We start from the raw sequence: 17773 nt of genomic DNA, 5'->3' as shown, positions 1-17773 counted from the left end.
ATCATTGTATTCTGTTTATATTTACATCTAACACAATTTCCCAACTCATATGGAAACAGGGTTTGTAGATTAAATGCTCACACATGGCCTTATCTACTAAAGGTTTGCGTGTACCAAATGCAAACTTAATAGTGCATACAAAATGAGCAAAATAGTGTGCAAATCCATTTAGCATGTATGCGTATATATGCACCAGTGTTGGGACTAACGCGTTACAAAGTAACTGAACTGGGCAAGACAGCATTTAGGTTTTCAGCACCGATGGCTTGGAATAACCTACAATCGAATATTAAACTTCAAACCCTTGTTACATTGAATGTGTTTAAAGCTTCTGTGAAAGGACTGCAGTCTACCTTGTCTGTATGCACATGTGTCATGTGAGCAAGTTTTAATGTTGTAAATGTGATGTTTTATGTGTTTACTGTTTTTAATGTAACCTTGCTGCTGCCCTCTTGGCCAGGTCTCCCTTGGAAAAGAGATCTTTGATCTCAATGGCATTTGTACCTGGTTAAATAAAGGCTAAAAAAAATAAACATCAAAACGCTGTTAGTTTCGGCGGTAACTAGTAATCGAACGCAAAATTTTCTATATTCAGTAACTCAGTTACCGTTACTACATGATGCGTTACTGCGTTATTTTGTATGTAGTATCGGCTAGAAACAGAAGATCTGAGTGTGTTTTATTGGAGCGTTGCGGTGTCGTCCTTCTGAATCTTCCTCTGTCACAAGGGAGAGAAGAAAAGTGAAGTGTGAAGTGAATTACATTTATATAGCACTTTTTCTCAAGTGACTCAAAGCGCTTTACATTGTGAAACCCAATATCTAAGTCACATTTAAACCAGTGTGGGTGGCACTGGGAGCAGGTGGGTAAAGTGTCTTGCACAAGGACACAACGGCAGGGACTAGGATGGCGAACCCGCAACCCTCAAGTTGCTGGCACGGCTACTCTACCAACCGAGCTATACCGCCCCATCAAAAGATGTGTCTGGGTGTGGGTGTGGGGAGGGCAGGGAAGGGGGGTGGGGGTGTCTGTGTTTACTCGTGGTGATCCGTCCGGATCAATATCTTCGGTTTGGCACACACGTGATCCACGGTTTGATATATGAAACAAAAAAAAAAGTTGTTCGCACATTCAGTCCACACACAGCGTGGTCATGGCGAGCGGAGTAACGGAGGAGCTTGAACGCCCTGCGCCATTTAATCGGTGTGTTTATAGGTGCAGAATCGGTTGTGCAAAACAAGGGTTTTAAACACATGCTGAACGTGCTTGAGCCATGTTAAGACATCCCGTCGCGCACCCACTTCAGCGATAAGTTTGTGCCAGATCTTTATGACCAGGAGAAGAAAAAAGTTGTGAATGAACTATCCCGAGCATCATCTGTTGCGCTCATGACAGACGGCTGGACGTCCAGGGGAACTATAAGCGCTTTCATCACAGCAGACTGGGAGATAAGAAGACACACTCCCTTTACGAGAGTCACCTTGCGCAGGTACTGACACACGCAGTGGAGGAATGGAAGATAAAGATATCCCAGTCACACGTGATAATGCCAAAAATCTAATAAATGCAGTGAATGAGGCAGGACTGGGACCACAGGTAGGTGCTTTGCCTATGTAGTGAGTTTGGCATCACATCTCAGTCAATAGGATGGAGCGCCTCCTTGGGAGGATCAGGATGGAGGTTTCCTACTTCCACCCAAGCACAAGTGCTGCTCATGTGCTTAAGACAAAGCAAGAAATGCTAAAGCTGCCTAGTCATAAAGCTCATACATGATGTCCCAACGAGGTGGAACTCCACTTATAATATGTTGGAGCAGCAGGCAGCTATATACTCTGCATTGACCCACAAGACCATGAAGACAAATGTCAAAGACATCATCAACCTGTCTGATGATAATGTGTGAGTGGCAGAGGAGGTCCTCCAGGTGCTTAAACCCCTCAAAACGGTTACATCTCTACTGAGCACTGAAACTTCACCATCTGTGTCAATGATCCTGCCACTGGAAATAAGGATTCTACAATCCATGGCTCCAAGTGTGGAAGACAGCAGCATCACTCCAGATGTCAGGCTTTATTTCACTACCTATGTTTCAAGGAAGATGATGTGCCTTCTTATGTTGCACTTTAAGTTGTTTTTTTATTAATGGTCATTGGTCCAAGTTTAAAGAAAGGAGAAATGCCTTTTTATGTTGCACTGTTTTCATTAATTATGTTAAAAGGAAGATAAAAATGCATGTCAAGTTGATCAACAGATTATATTATTCTCCAGTGCAATAACAGTACCAAAATGAAGGCTAAAAGGGCATTAATAGGAGCCTTAAAAAAAAAGTAACTAGTTACTTTTCACAGTAACGCATTACTTTTGTGGTGTAAGTAACTGGGTTAGTAACTGAGTTACTTTTGAAATAAAGTAACTAGTAACTGTAACTAGTTACTGGTTTCCAGTAACTAACCCAACACTGATATGCACAATATTAATTGATCATTAGACTGCCCACAATACTGGGAAGAGGAGATGTAAATATAATTATTTAGCACTCGCAATGTAATTTATCAGGACTGAAATGCTTTGTGACCGCTGATTTAGCACATTTGAAATGTGCGCGCAAAATGGCACAGTTCCGTACAAATGGCTGTGAGAAAGAAGCCAAACGCGCTGTAAAGACAAACAACGGACAGCAAATCCTCCGTCATACGTGTTAACATGTGTGGACTTTCAGAAATAAAAACAGACGTATTGTTTATTCAACAATGTCATTTGATAATGTTGTAGCTGCTGGGTGACTTAAAGGGGACATACTATGAAAAACCAACTTTTCTTACCTGTTGGTATGCTGTGTGTGTGTGTTTGGAATCTGCATAAGTCCCGAAATATTGAAATCAAATCCATGGAGGCATGACGGAGATATTTATAAAACAATCTTACCTTCCTTCTTACTTCCTCCAAACAAGTCAGCGGATATCTCCATATATGGTAAAGGTTTATCCAAAGAGCTTTGCGCGAGTCTGCCATTGTAGTACAACACTGTCGTCAATAAATTCCTTCTTATTCCTCTGCTGTTGCCATTTTTCATACAAAGTGGAGTTTAGTTCTAACCATACTTGCAACCTTGAGACCTCCGAATTCGGTAGATTGGGGGGGGCGTAGCCGGGGGGCGCGGTTAAGGGGGGAGGAGTATATTTATAGCTAAAACTCTGTTTCCTGAGATCCAGGGTCAACGCAGCCGTCTACCAGCAAGTTTTAGAGCACTTCATGCTTCCTGCTGCTGACCTGCTCTATGGAGATGGAGATTTCAAGTTCCAACAGGACTTGGCGCCTGCACACAGCGCAAAATCTACCCGTGCCTGGTTTACGGACCATGGTATTTCTGTTCTAAATTGGCCCGCCAACTCCCCTGACCTTAGCCCCATAGAAAATCTGTGGGGTATTGTGAAAAGGAAGATGCAGAATGCCAGACCCAAAAACGCAGAAGAGTTGAAGGCCACTATCAGAGCAACCTGGGCTCTCAAAACACCTGAGCAGTGCCAGAAACTCATCGACTCCATGCCACGCCGCATTAACGCAGTAATTGAGGCAAAAGGAGCTCCAACCAAGTATTGAGTATTGTACATGCTCATATTTTTCATTTTCATACTTTTCAGTTGGCCAACATTTCTAAAAATCCCTTTTTTGTATTAGCCTTAAGTAATATTCAAATTTTGTGACACACGGAATTTTGGATTTTCATTTGTTGCCACTTCAAATCATCAAAATTAAATGAAATAAACATTTGAATGCATCAGTCTGTGTGCAATGAATAAATATAATGTACAAGTTACACCTTTTGAATGCAATTACTGAAATAAATCAAGTTTTTCAAAATATTCTAATTTACTGGCTTTTACCTGTATATAGTACAGTACACAGTAATGAAAACACAGTTGTTCTACTAACTGTACTGTACTTGCTGCTTACTTTTAAAAAAAAATAACACTTACCTTTCACTATTTGAGTAGCCTTTGTTCTGCCATTTGAGTACTGGCGAGCGATCTCTGAATCCAGGAACATATCCTTCACAGATTTGTTGAAAACATCCGCAAATGAGAACGGGATGTTTCTTGCAGCTATCAGCATAGCCATCTTTGTCTCGGCATATGTTACACCCTCGGGTCTCCATTTAGCAAAGTGGCCCATAATACTGGGCTTTGACCGGTGCTGCGTTGCCGCCGCCTTGTGCTTCTCTGACCGTTCATGAGTGACTATATCCATTCGGCCACCGTGTTATGGGTTATAGATAAACCTATGGATAACGGAGACATATATAATAGTCTCCTTTTCAGGTGAGAGAGGACGCTAAAGGCAGTGCCTTTAGGGCACGGCCCCAAAATTGTTGTCCGGCTGGAAATCGGGAGAATGGTTGTCCCGGGAGATTTTCGGGAGAGGCATTGAAATTCGGGAGTCTCCCGGAAAATTCGGGAGGGCTGGCAAGTATGGTTCTAACTAGAGATGTCCGATAATATCGGCCTGCCGATATTATCGGACGATAAATGCTTTAGAATGTAATATCGGAAATTATCGGTATCGCTTTTTTTATTATCGGTATCAGGTTTTTTAAATTATTTTTTATTAAGTCAACATAAAAAACACAAGATACACTTACAATTAGTACACCAACCCACAAAACTCCCTCCCCTATTTACACTCATTCACACAAAAGGGTTGTTTCTTTCTGTTATTAATATTCTGGTTCCTACATTATATATCAATATATATCAATACAGTCTGCAAGGGATACAGTCCGTAAGGACACATGATTGTGCGTGCTGCTGGTCCACTAATAGTACCAACCTTTAACAGTTAATTTTACTCATTTTCATTAATTACTAGTTTCTATGTAACTGTTTTTATATTGTTTTACTTTCTTTTTTTATTCAAGAAAATGTTTTTAATTTATTTATCTTATTTTCCTTTTTTTTTTTTAAAAAAGGACCTTATCTTCACCATACCTGGTTGTCCAAATTAGGCATAATAATGTGTTAATTCCACGACTGTATATATTGGTATGGGTTGATATCGGTATCGGTAATTAAGGGTTTGGTCAATATCGGATATTGGCAAAAAGCCATTATCGGACATCTCTAGTTCTAACTAGGGTTGTCCCGATATCAATATTTTGGTACTGGTACAGGTGCCAAAAGGTACTTTTCTAATATTAGGGAACCACAGTTTTTGTCTATATTTGAACATACAATGTTATGATACATGAAACATATGTTTCTTATTGCAATTTAACAACAATTTTGTCATTAAATAACATAGTGAACATACTGAACAACTTTAGTATCATCAATAACTACTGGTCACACTTATATTGATATGTGTGACCAGTAGTTGTGCCAAATAAAAAAGCTTCGAAGTCGGTAAGCAGAACCAGAATTATTCTGTACATTAGGCGCAGCGCCTTATAGTCCGGAAAATACGGTAAATAAAATATCCATCCATCCATTTTCTACCGCTTATTCCCTTCGGGGTCGCGGGGGTCGTTGGAGCCTATCTCAGCTACAATCGGGCGGACGGCGGGGTACACCCTGGACAAGTCGCCACCTCATCACAGGGCCAACACAGATAGACAGACAACATTCACACTCACATTCACACACTAGGAACCATTTTTTTTTAGTGTTGCCAATCAACCTATCCCCAGGTGCATGTTTTTTGGAAGTGGGAGGAAGCCGGAGTACCCGGAGGGAACATGCAAACTCCACACAGAAAGATCCCGAGCCCGGGATTGAACCCAGGACTACTCAGGACCTTTGTATTGTGAGGCAGACGCACTAACCCCTCTTCCACCGTGCTGCCCTAAATAAAATATAATTAATTAAAATTAAATAGCCATTTTTTTATTGAAATGTTGTGTCAAAGGCAAGCCAAAGGGAGCCAGGGCAGAGGCATTAAAGAGCCTTCTACACCAGACGCATCTACGATTAACCTGGTAAGAAAAAAATATCTTCATTTCTGTTATTTATTGTTGCGTCAATTGCAGGTTTTGCAGTGTGGTGTTCCAATACTTTGCCTATCATGTCAAAACCTTTTTGTCACTGAATAAAAAAATCACTAGCTGGCCATACAGCTGTTGGAATGTAAAAAAAAAAAAGAAAAAAAAAAAAAGAAGTGCAACAGAGAGGTTTGATTTCCAAGGTTTTCAAGAGTTTGAAGGTTACAAAGGCTCTGCTTTATAAAAAAAAAGAAAAAAAAAAAGGCAGCTACTCTGAGGCGGGACAAAAAAAAGGGAAATGTCTGCAAAGTTATCAGCGGTCGACATGCTTCCTATGCACACGTGGCTCTGAAGTGGATTTGTAATATTCATAGAGGGTTTGCTTTAATTCAGTGTCCTCTGCTGCGCTAAAATGACCCAAACGCTGTGTTTAATGGACGCCTTTCTGCACCACGCCGATAGGCCGCCGCTGGGAGTGTGTCATCTGCATACGTTAATATTCATGAGCAGAGGACCAACTCTCACGGCACGATAAGCATAGCGGGGGGGGGAGTACGGGGGAGTGAAGCTCGTAAAGAGAAATAATAGCCTTGGCGGGGTGACGCTGTGACCTGTGACGGCCATGTTGGCTCCAAATGGCACGTGTCACTTTTTAATGTGTTTAAGCCGTGTTAGCGTTATAACCTGTGGTAACTTTACATCATTAGCGGAGTCCTACTTTGAGCTGGGCCGGATGAACATCCAGAAATAATTAAAGCAGCTGTCCTCGTCATTAAGGTGGCTGCCTGACGCTTGAATCAAACGCCATTATTGCACATACCCATGAAGGGTGAACGGGAAAGGCCGGAGACGTCTCTTGTGTTCTTCTTTTGGGCTACTGCGACACTTCCAGGAGACGTAGTTAAAAAGTTTGCGCCGCGAAGCAACTTTCAACGGCAAGGCGACTGGGGTGTTTGGCGGCGCACTTTTAGCTTCGGCGCCGTTTGCCAAAGTAAACAGGAAATACGGCGCTCGTAAACGCACTGATAGGTCAACGTTAAAGTGAATCATGTGCGAGTGAGAAGTATGCAAATGCGACACGCGTTTGTAGGGAGAAAAATGACACCGAAGACTGTGTTTACTTGAATTTCATGCTCGGTAATGCATCATTTACACGGGCAGTCAATTGTGCTGCAGTCCAATAAATGAAAATAAATGTTTAAAAGCTGCATAAGCAGCTCTGGAAACAAACATTTGAATGTGGGAGAAGGTCTAAGTTTAGCGAGGAACAAAATGCAAATGTTGGATTATTATTGTCATCATCATCCTCATCAATACAATTTATATCATTATTACACTATATTGCCAAAAGTATTTGGCCACCTGCCTTGACTCACATATGAACTTGAAGTGCCATCCCATTCCTAACACATAGGGTTCAATATGATGTCGGTCCACCTTTTGCAGCTATTACAGCTTCAACTCTTCTGGAAAGGCTGTCCACAAGGTTGCGGAGTGTGTTTATAGGAATTTTCCACCATTCTTCCAAAAGCGGTCACACACTGATGTTTGTCGAGAAAGCCTGGCTCTCAGTCTCCGTTCTAATTAATCCCAAAAAGTGTTCTATCGGGTTCAGGTCAGGACTCTGTGCAGGCCAGTCAAATTCATCCACACCAGACTCTGTCATCCATGTCTTTATGGACCTTGCTTTGTGCACTGGTGCACAGTCATGTTGGAAGAGGAAGGGGCCCGCTCCAAACTGTTCCCACAAGATTGGTAGCATGGAATTGTCAAACATTTTTTGGTATCCTGGAGCATTCAAAGTTCCTTTCACTGGAACTAAGGGGCCAAGCCCAACTCCTGAAAAGCAACCCTACACCATAATTCCTTCTCCAACAAATTCCACACTCGGCACAATGCAGTCTGAAATGTACCGTTCTCCTGGCAACCTCCAAACCCAGACTAGTCCATCAGATTGCCAGATGGAAAAGCGGGATTCATCACTCCAGAGAAGGCGTCTCCACTGCTCTAGAGTCCAGTGGCGACATGCTTTACACCACTGCATCAGACGCTTTTCATTGGACTTGGTGATGTATGTCTTAGATGCAGCTACTCGGCCATGGAAACCCATTCCATGAAGCTCTCTGCGTGCTGTACGTGGGCTAATGGCAAGGTCACATGAAGTTTGGAGCTCTGTAGCAACTGACTGTGCAGAAAGTCTTTGCACTATGCACTTCAGCATCCGCTGACCCCTCTCTGTCAGTTTACGTGGCCTACCACTTGGTGGCTGAGTTGCTGTTGTTCCCAAACTCTTCCATTTTCTTATATTAAAGCCGACAGTTGACTTAGGAATATTTAGGAGCGAGGAAATTTCACGACTGGATTTGTTGCACATTTGGCATCCTATGACAGTTCCACGCTGGAAATCACTGAGCTCCTGAGAACGGCTAAATACTTTTGGAAATATAGTGTATGTGTGTTCTTACCCAGCTACAGTCATGGTCTCTGCACTACTGATCGCCAGGCTGACCACGTCGGCGACAGCCACCCTGCCGACCGCCGACACACTGTGCACGCTGTCATAGTAACTCAAGAAGCCGCCTTCCAGTGTGCACCAGCAACGTACCATGTCTGTAAAAGAACATCAAAAAAACATCAGATTGTATTGCCTGGACTCCCTAAAGTAAGTACAGCTGTAATAAAAAAAATTAAAAAAAAGAGGAATAACTAGGCTTTTTGCCGATATCCGATATTCCGATATTGTCCAACTCTTTAATTACCGATACCGATATCAACCGATATATGCAGTCGTGGAATTAACACATTATTATGCCTAATTTGGACAACCAGGTATGGTGAAGATAAGGTACTTTTTTAAAAAATGTATACAATAGAATAGGACAAATAAATTTAAAAAATAGTTTTTAATAAAAAAGAAAGTAAAACAATATAAAAACAGTTACATAGAAACTAGTAATTAATGAAAATGAGTAAAATTAACAGTTAAAGATTAGTACTATTAGTGGACCAGCAGCACGCACAATCATGTGTGCTTACGGACTGTATCCCTTGCAGACTGTATTGATATATATTGATATATAATGTAGGAACCAAAATATTAATAACAGAAAGAAACAACCCTTTTGTGTGAATGAGTGTGAATGAGTGTAAATGGGGGAGGAAGGTTTTTTGGGTTGGTGCACTGATTGTAAGTGTATCTTGTGTTTTTTATGTTGATTTAATTAAAAAAACAAAAAAAACAAAAAACGATACCGATAATAATAAAAACCGATACCGATAATTTCCGATATTACATTTTAACGCATTTATCGGCCGATAATATCGCCGATATTATCGGACATCTCTAGTAATAACAGCAAAAACTATGTTTTTTTTACGTAAATTAAGCTACGATAAGCAGGGGCTTAGCGTATTGTTTTGTTTTTTACGCACAAATCGAGGTTATGTTTTGTAAGATCGTGCCAAAAAATTGTTTTCACAAAACTTGGTACCAAACCAAAATTTGGTTTGGCACCAGAGAGATCATAAGTTTAGCGGCAATCAGATTAATTGTAATGTTTTTGTTAGTTTTTATTCATATTTTATTGTATTTTATTTCATGGAAAATTGATGGATGGAATTTATTTAAAATGTTTATATTTATTTGCAGAAACTGGTGAGGCCCAGCAGACAAAAATGCTGGCATCCACTTTGTAATGTGCTTTACTGCCACCTAAAGGACTGGAGTGAAACAGACTTGGCAGAGGACGAATCAAGCAAGTTACAAAACCCAAAATCAGTGAAGTTGGCACGTTGTGTAATTCATAAATAAAAACAGAATACAATGATTTGCAAATCATTTTCAACTTATATTCAATTGAATAGACTGCAAAGACAAGATATTTAATGTTTGAACTGAGACGTAATGTTCTTTTGCATATAATCATTAACTTAGAATTTAATGGCAGCAACACACTGCAAAAAGGTTGGCACAGGGGTTACATGGCCTTTCCTTTTAACAACACTCAGTAAACGTTTGGGAACTGAGATGACCAATTTTCGAAGCTTTTCAGGTGGAATTCTATTCAATTCTTGCTTGATGTACAGCTTAAGTTGTTCAACAGTCCGGGGGTCTCCGTTGTAATATTTTAGCCTTCATAATGCGCCACACATTTTCAATGGGAGACAGGTCTGGACGATAGGCAGGCCAGTCTAGTACTTGCACTCTTTTACTATGAAACCACGCTGTTGTAACACATGCAGAATGTGGCTTGGCATTGTCTTGCTGAAATAAGCAGGGGCGTCCATGAAAAGGATGTTGCTCCAAAACCTGTATGTACATTTCAGCATTAATGGCGCCTTCACAGATGTGTAAGTTACCCATGCTTTGGGCACTAATACACCCCCATACCGTCACAGATGCTGGCTTTTGGATATTGCGCCAAGAACAATCCGGATGGTTCTTTTCCTCTTTGTTCCAGAGGACACAACGTCCACAGTTTCTAAAAACAATTTGAAATGTGGACTTGTCAGATCACAGAACACTTTGCATCAGTCCATCTTAGATGAGCTCGGGCCCAGCGAAGCCGGCGGCGTTTCTGGGTGTTGTTGATAAATGGCTTTCGCTTTGCATAGGAGAGTTTTAACTTGCACTTACAGATGTAGTGATGAACTGTAGTTACTGACAATGGTTTTCTGAAGTGTTGATGTGGTGATATTCTTTACACACTGATGTCGCTTTTTGATGCCGTACCGCCTGAGGGATCCAAGGTCAAGGGCATCCCATGTTACGTGTAGTGATTTCTCCAGATTTTCTGAACCTTTTGATGATATTACAGACCTTAGGTGGTGAAATCCAGAAATTCCTTGCAATAGCTCGTTGAGAAATGTTGTTCTTAATTAATTTGCTCACGTATTTGTTCACAAAATGGTGACCCTCGCCCCATCCTTGTTTGTAAATGACTGAGCGTTTCATGGAAGCTGCTTTCATACCCAATCATGGCACCCACCTGTTCCCAATTAGCCTGTTCACCTGTGGAATGTTCCAAATAAGTGTTAGATGAGCATTCCTCAACTTTCTCAGTCTTTTGTGACACTTGTGCCAGCATTTTTGGAACATATTGCACGCAAGCACGTCTTGGAAGGAGGAAGGGGAGGGGTTTAGTAGCCCATGAGAGTGAGTGAGGAGAATATGAAGGCGAGTTTTCCAGACATGCCCGTGTTTCTCCTTCTTCTACATGTAAAGACGCCTGTGGAAATCACACATCCATACCTTAAGTGAAGGAAACGCGCGATTGCAGCTATTTCGGATACCACAGATCTCAGACGGCAAGAGAACTTTTCGAATGTCCGGGTCAGTTGTGATTCTACTTCCCGAAAAACTCTGTCCATTTGTCGAAGGAGAGACAACGAGAATGCGGGCTCCTGTGGATGTGATTCAAAGAAAAGGTAGCGTGTGCTTTGTATTACCTGGCCGACGAGGGAAGACTACGGAAAACATTGAATGCATTTGGACTGGCAGTTACTGTCCGCCATGTGTGAATGTGCGTGTGAATGGGTGAATGTGGAAATAGTGTCAAAGCGCTTTGAGTTCCTTAAAAAAAAAAAGGTAGAAAAGCGCTATACAAGTACACCCCATTTGCCATTTTACCACGTATGTCGCGGACTCAATGTCTAGGTCCAGAGTATATAAAGTCACCAAAAAGGAATGGACAATGAAGGTGAAGGCAAAAGAGTGAGGAGTGTCCTGACCACATATCTAGATCCCTAGTTTGATTGTTGTCAAATGTTCTTTATCACATTGTGTACTTTCACGTGTCCATTAAAGATGTAATTAATTTATGATGGTTCCGGTGTGATTCACTGCAATAGGGCCCCAAAGCGCACTGGATTCCAGTTAATTGAAATACCACAACACTGGATATTGTTCAGATAAGTTCAATTTAATTTAAGAACTTGCACACAAAGCAACACTGGAGGAGACTATGAGTATGCGCATTTTCCCAAATGCGCCCTAGGTCGCGTTGCGTTGGCGGACGGAGGGGGGTGAGGGGGTCTTAAACGACCATTGTGTGTGTTTGTGGACAAGGATAAGGTTAGGTGGGATTTACCCTGGATAACCTTAGTGTAGAAGGGGCCTCAGCGGTGTAATTTTAAGGTGAAATAAATGATATCGTTATTACGATGTTTTCTTAATTCATATCTTGTTTATATCGATATATCTTATAAACTTACTTGCCAACCCTCACGGATTTTCCGGGTATACTCCCGAAATTCAGCGCCTCTCCCGAAAACCTCCCGGGACAAATTTTCTCCCGAAAATCTGCCGAAATTCAGGCGGAGCTGCAGGCCACGCCCCCTCCAGCTCCATGCAGACCTGAGTGACGTGTCAACAGCCTGTTTTCACGTCCGCGTTCCCACGATATAAACAGCGTGCCTGCCCAATCACGTTATAACTGTAGAATGATCGAGGGCGAGTTCTTGGTTTCTTATGTGGGTTTATAGTTAAGCAGTTACATTAACGTCCTCCCAGAGCGGTAACAACACACAACAACAGCAGTCACGTTTTCGTCTACCGTAAAGCAGTTCGTCTGCCGTAAACAGCAATGTTGTGACATTCTTAAACAGGACAATACTGCCACTGTACATGCATATGTGACAATAACATCTACGGCTTTTAGAGAGTGCAGTGCACAACTGCGCACACAACAAGGAGACGAAGTAGAAGAACGAAGAAGATACAGCCGTGGCGACGCCGACGACGAGTAAGATGAAGAAATACGCTTGTAAGTTCCAAGCCGCAGCTGCAATTGGACCTTGATAGCCTCCGGGAAGAAGTAGTGGAGTACCAAGTGCTTGGCAGTGAAGATCTTCCTCAGGAAGCAAAGATTGACCGGTTTTGGGCCATGCTATGGAGAGATGGAAGATTCCAGACTCTAGTGCATTTGATGAAAGCACTTTTGTGCGTGCCACACAGCAATGCATCATCAGAGAGGGTGTTCAGCATGGTTAGAAAAATAGTGACAGAGAATAGAACAAGGATGGACAATTCAACCCTTAACTCAACAATGAGTAGATGAGTGTTATGTGTGTGTATATGTGTAAATAAATGAACACTGAAATTCAAGTATTTATTTTATATATATATATATATATATATATATATATATATATATAATAAAATAAATATATATATATATATATATATATATATATATATATATATATATATATATATATATATATAGCTAGAATTCACTGAAAGTCAAGTATTTCTACATACAGCTATATATATATATATATATATATATATATATATATATATATATATATATATATATATATATATATATATATATATCCATCCATCCATTTTCTACCGCTTATTCCCTTTGGGGTCGCGGGGGGCGCTGGAGCCTATCTCAGCTACAATCGGGCGGAAGGCGGGGTACACCCTGGACAAGTCGCCACCTCATCGCAGGGCCAACACAGATAGACAGACAACATTCACACTCACATCCACACACTAGGGCCAATTTAGTGTTGCCAATCAACTTATCCCCAGGTGCATGTCTTTGGAGGTGGGAGGAAGCCAGAGTACCCGGAGGGAACCCACGCAGTCACGGGGAGAACATGCAAACTCCACACAGAAAGATCCCGAGCCCGGGACTGACTTGGTGAATTCTAGCTGTAAATATACTCCTCCCCTCTTAACCACGCCCCCGCCCCCGAAATAGGAGGTCTCAAGGTTGGCAAGTATGCTTATAAACGCGATATGTCGCCCAGCCCTACCACAGACTGGACTGGAACATCACTGGTAGAGGGCTCTCTGTGCTCTACTTTTGAGGTGTGTACTTTCAAATGGATGCCACTTTACACAACCCTTGCTCCAAATCCTCTCACTGGCGTCTGACTGTGCACATTACATATCCAATGAGCATGAAGTTCATGCAAACATACCTAATTTTGGACTTTCAAAGTCACCGTGCCATCTGTTTCTTTTCTCTCTCTCTCTCTCTCTCCTTCTTTTTGTTGTTGTGCAACAAACACGCTCACACTGAGAAAAACAAACGGCACACCACCCGCCGTCGCCCCAAAGTTTCCAATGTATTCCTCTCATGAATATGCTAATTCCTCCGTCAACCGTGCGTGATGCCTGTGAAGGAGCGGATGTGGCTCCAATAAAAAAAAAATATATAAAAAAAAAAAAACAAGGAAAGGGATGTGAGACGCAGAAGGATGCTTTTTCACTCTTGCACGACCTCTTTTTTTTGCTATTTCTGTGTCAAAATAAACAATTTAGGCACTTTTTTAAAACTGAAACATGACTTCTCGCCGCAGCCTTTAAAATAAAGTCCTTTTCCCCGGCGAGAATAAACCACTAATAGCCACGGCTGAACAGTCATCATCTCTGGCTGTAACCAGCTGTGTGCAGCGCAAGAGCGGGAATGGAAGTAAGTGCGTGTGTGCTGGTATTTAAAGTCCAATCCACTTTACTTGGCAAGCTGTTGTCTTGGTGACAGGGCAGGAAAATAAATCACAAAGTGCTCCTTTTGCCACGTCCCTGGATTGTTACGCTTTTACGGAAAATGCCATGTCCGTTATGTCCCTGGCCCCTGAGTGCTTGTTCATTTCCACTTTGTTCCCCGCTCTAATAAGCGCATTTGTAGTAATCTCCGCCGTCTTCTTAAGAGGTGCGCTTGATTTCCCAACCACTCCGGCTCGTGTCATTAAGGACTTTGAATTATGGATGAATTCGTGTGCCGCAGCACTTCATTATGTACACCTGCACAACATAATGATATAATGATATAGAAGGGGTGTAAGGCGATGGTATAATCACGCTTTTAAGGCCACTTGGGTGCAGTAAGGGTAACAAAATGCAAAACATAAAACTCCAATATTTTGGTGTAAACAGCTTTTTTAATTCGAAAAACAAAAAACCTTGCAAACTATATATTTTTCCATATTTGATCATTTATTTTTTCAGGAAAGCAACAGTAACAGGTTGAAACAAGAGTGAATTATTGTTTTTTCATAAATGGTACGGTATGGTAAAGTAGAATCCATCCATCCATCTTCTTCCGCTTATCCAAGGTCGGGTCGCGGGGGAAGCAGCCTAAGCAGGGAAGCCCAGACTTCCCTCTCCCCAGCCACTCCGTCCAGCTCTTCCCGGGGGATCCCGAGGCGTTCCCAGGCCAGCCGGGAGACATAGTCTTCCCAACGTGTCCTGGGTCTCCCCCGTGGCCTCCTACCGGTCGGATGCTCGAACCACCTCATCCGGCTCCTCTCGATGTGGAGGAGCAGCGCCTTTACTTTTAGCTCCTCCCGGATGGCAGAGCTTTTCACCCTATCTCTAAGGGAGAGCCCCGCCACCCGGCGGAGGAAACTCATTTCGGCCGCTTGTACCTGTGATCTTGTCCTTTCGGTCATAACCCAAAGCTCATGACCATAGGTGAGGATGGGAAGGTAGATCGACCGGTTAATTGGGAGCTTTGCCTTCCTTCTCAGCTCCTTTTTCACCACAACGGATCGATACATCGTCCGCATTACTGAAGACGCCGCCTGTCGATCTCACGATCAACTCTTCCCTCACTCGTGAACAAGACTCCGAGGTATTTGAACTCCTCCACTTGGGGCAGGGTCTCCTCCCCAACCCGGAGATGGCACTCCACCCTTTTCCAGGCGAGAACCATGCTGGAGGTGCTGATTTTTGGAGATGTTTCTGAAGTACTTCAGAAATACCTCCCAAGGTTGTGCGCAATCATCTGCGCCGGCACGCGCTACTCTAGGTGCAGCAGGCGGCTGCATTCAACGGCTCAATCAGCACTCTACACACCTGTCGCTGATGAGCTTCCTCGCCTTCTTAAGCCAGTGCAAACCTGCGTTCCGGGCCAGAACGTAGCGACCTGTTCCTGTACAGTAAGCCGAATATCTCTAAGCTATATGGACACTCTCTTTCTCTGTGTTTCTCACCCTCCGTGTTCATTGGTCTCGTGTCCCCTTGTCGTCTTCCAGCAGCATTCCTCGGTTCCCGCGTTACTAACAGTGTGTCTCGTCTCCCCGTGTTCCCATCTGGTTCCCTGGCTTGCCTCTCTTGGATCTCGACTTGACACCTCGCTCCTACACTTGACCTCACGCCTGCCCACAAACCTCCAACCCTGCCTTGCCCCCTCTTGGACTTCCGCACCTCGCTCAACACTTCCGGTAACACACTACAGATACTCGCTACACATAGTCACACTCATACACCTTTTGGATTAGTCACACTCCATTCTATTGTGTATATATATATAAATAAATATAGAGTTAAACGACGTCCTGGCTGTCTGTGCCGTCTTCTTCCCCTGTACACGTAACAAAGGTTACATAAATGCAGTCCAAACGTCTTCTTCCCCTGTACACGTAACAAAGGTTACATAAATGCAGTCCAAAATGGACCATTTATTTTGAATGGAAATACAAACCCCGTTTCCATATGAGTTGGGAAATTGTGTTAGATGTAAATATAAACGGAATACGATGATTTGCAAATCATTTTCAACCCATATTCAGTTGAATATGCTACAAAGACAACATATTTGATGTTCAAACTGATAAACTTTTTTTTTTTGCAAATAATCATTAACTTTAGAATTTGATGCCAGCAACACGTGACAAAGAAGTTGGGAAAGGTGGCAATAAATACTGATAAAGTTGAGGAATGCTCATCAACACTTATTTGGAACATCCCACAGGTGAACAGGCAAATTGGGAACAGGTGGGTGCCATGACTGGGTATAAAAGTAGATTCCATGAAATGCTCAGTCATTCACAAAGGATGGGGCGAGGGTCACCACTTTGTCAACAAATGCGTGAGCAAATTGTTGAACAGTTTAAGAAAAACCTTTCTCAACCAGCTGTTGCAAGGAATTTAGGGATTTCACCATCTACGGTCCGGAATATCATCAAAGGGTTCAGAGAATTTGGAGAAATCACTGCACGTAAGCAGCTAAGCTCGTGACCTTCGATCCCTCAGGCTGTACTGCATCAACAAGCGACATCAGTGTGTAAAGGATATCACCACATGGACTCAGGAACACTTCAGAAACCCACTGTCGGTAACTACAGTTGGTCGCTATATCTGTAAGTGCAAGTTAAAACTCTCCTATGCAAGGCGAAAAACCGTTTATAAACAACACCCAGAAACTACGTCGGCTTCGCTGGGCCTGAGCTCATCTAAAATGGATTGATACAAAGTGGAAAAGTGTTCTGTGGTCTGACGAGTCCGCATTTCAAATTGTTTTTGGAAAATGTGGACGTTGTGTCCTCCGGACCAAAGAGGAAAAGAACCATCCGGATTGTTATAGGCGCAAAGTTGAAAAGCCAGCATCTGTGATGGTATGGGGGTGTATTAGTGCCCAAGACATGGGTAACTTACACATCTGTGAAGGTGCCATTAATGCTGAAAGGTACATACAGGTTTTGGAGCAACGTATGTTGCCATTCAAGCAACGTTACTATGGACGCCCCTGCTTATTTCAGCAAGACAATGCCAAGCCACATGTTACATCAACGTGGCTTCATAGTAAAAGAGTGCGGGTACTAGACTGGCCTGCCTGCAGTCCAGACCTGTCTCCCATTGAAAATGTGTGGCGCATTATGAAGCCTAAAATACCACAACGGAGACCCCTGGACAGTTGAACAACTTAAGCTGTACATCAAGCAAGAATGGGAAAGAATTCCACCTGAGAAGCTCAAAAAATGTGTCTCCTCGGTTCCCAAACGTTTACTGAGTGTTGTTAAAAGGAAAGGCCATGTAACACAGTGATGAACATGCCC

The 17773-nt window shown here is 42.5% G+C and overlaps 1 protein-coding gene across 2 annotated transcripts in view; it reads right to left on the bottom strand.

The window, feature by feature from the left end:
* arap2 (ArfGAP with RhoGAP domain, ankyrin repeat and PH domain 2) overlaps nucleotides 1-17773 on the bottom strand; it is a 321200-nt gene that overhangs the window by 76679 nt on the left and 226748 nt on the right. For both annotated transcript variants that reach the window (XM_061961001.1, XM_061961002.1), the window contains exon 16: nucleotides 8440-8584. In XM_061961001.1, the coding sequence (XP_061816985.1) occupies nucleotides 8440-8584 (145 nt within the window). The remainder of the gene's footprint in view (nucleotides 1-8439; nucleotides 8585-17773) is intronic.

The sequence above is a fragment of the Nerophis lumbriciformis genome, linkage group LG05, assembly GCF_033978685.3.
Source record: "Nerophis lumbriciformis linkage group LG05, RoL_Nlum_v2.1, whole genome shotgun sequence".
Lineage (NCBI taxonomy): Eukaryota > Metazoa > Chordata > Actinopteri > Syngnathiformes > Syngnathidae > Nerophis > Nerophis lumbriciformis.
Note: the sequence above shows the minus strand (reverse complement) of the source record. Positions and strands in the feature narration are given on the sequence as shown.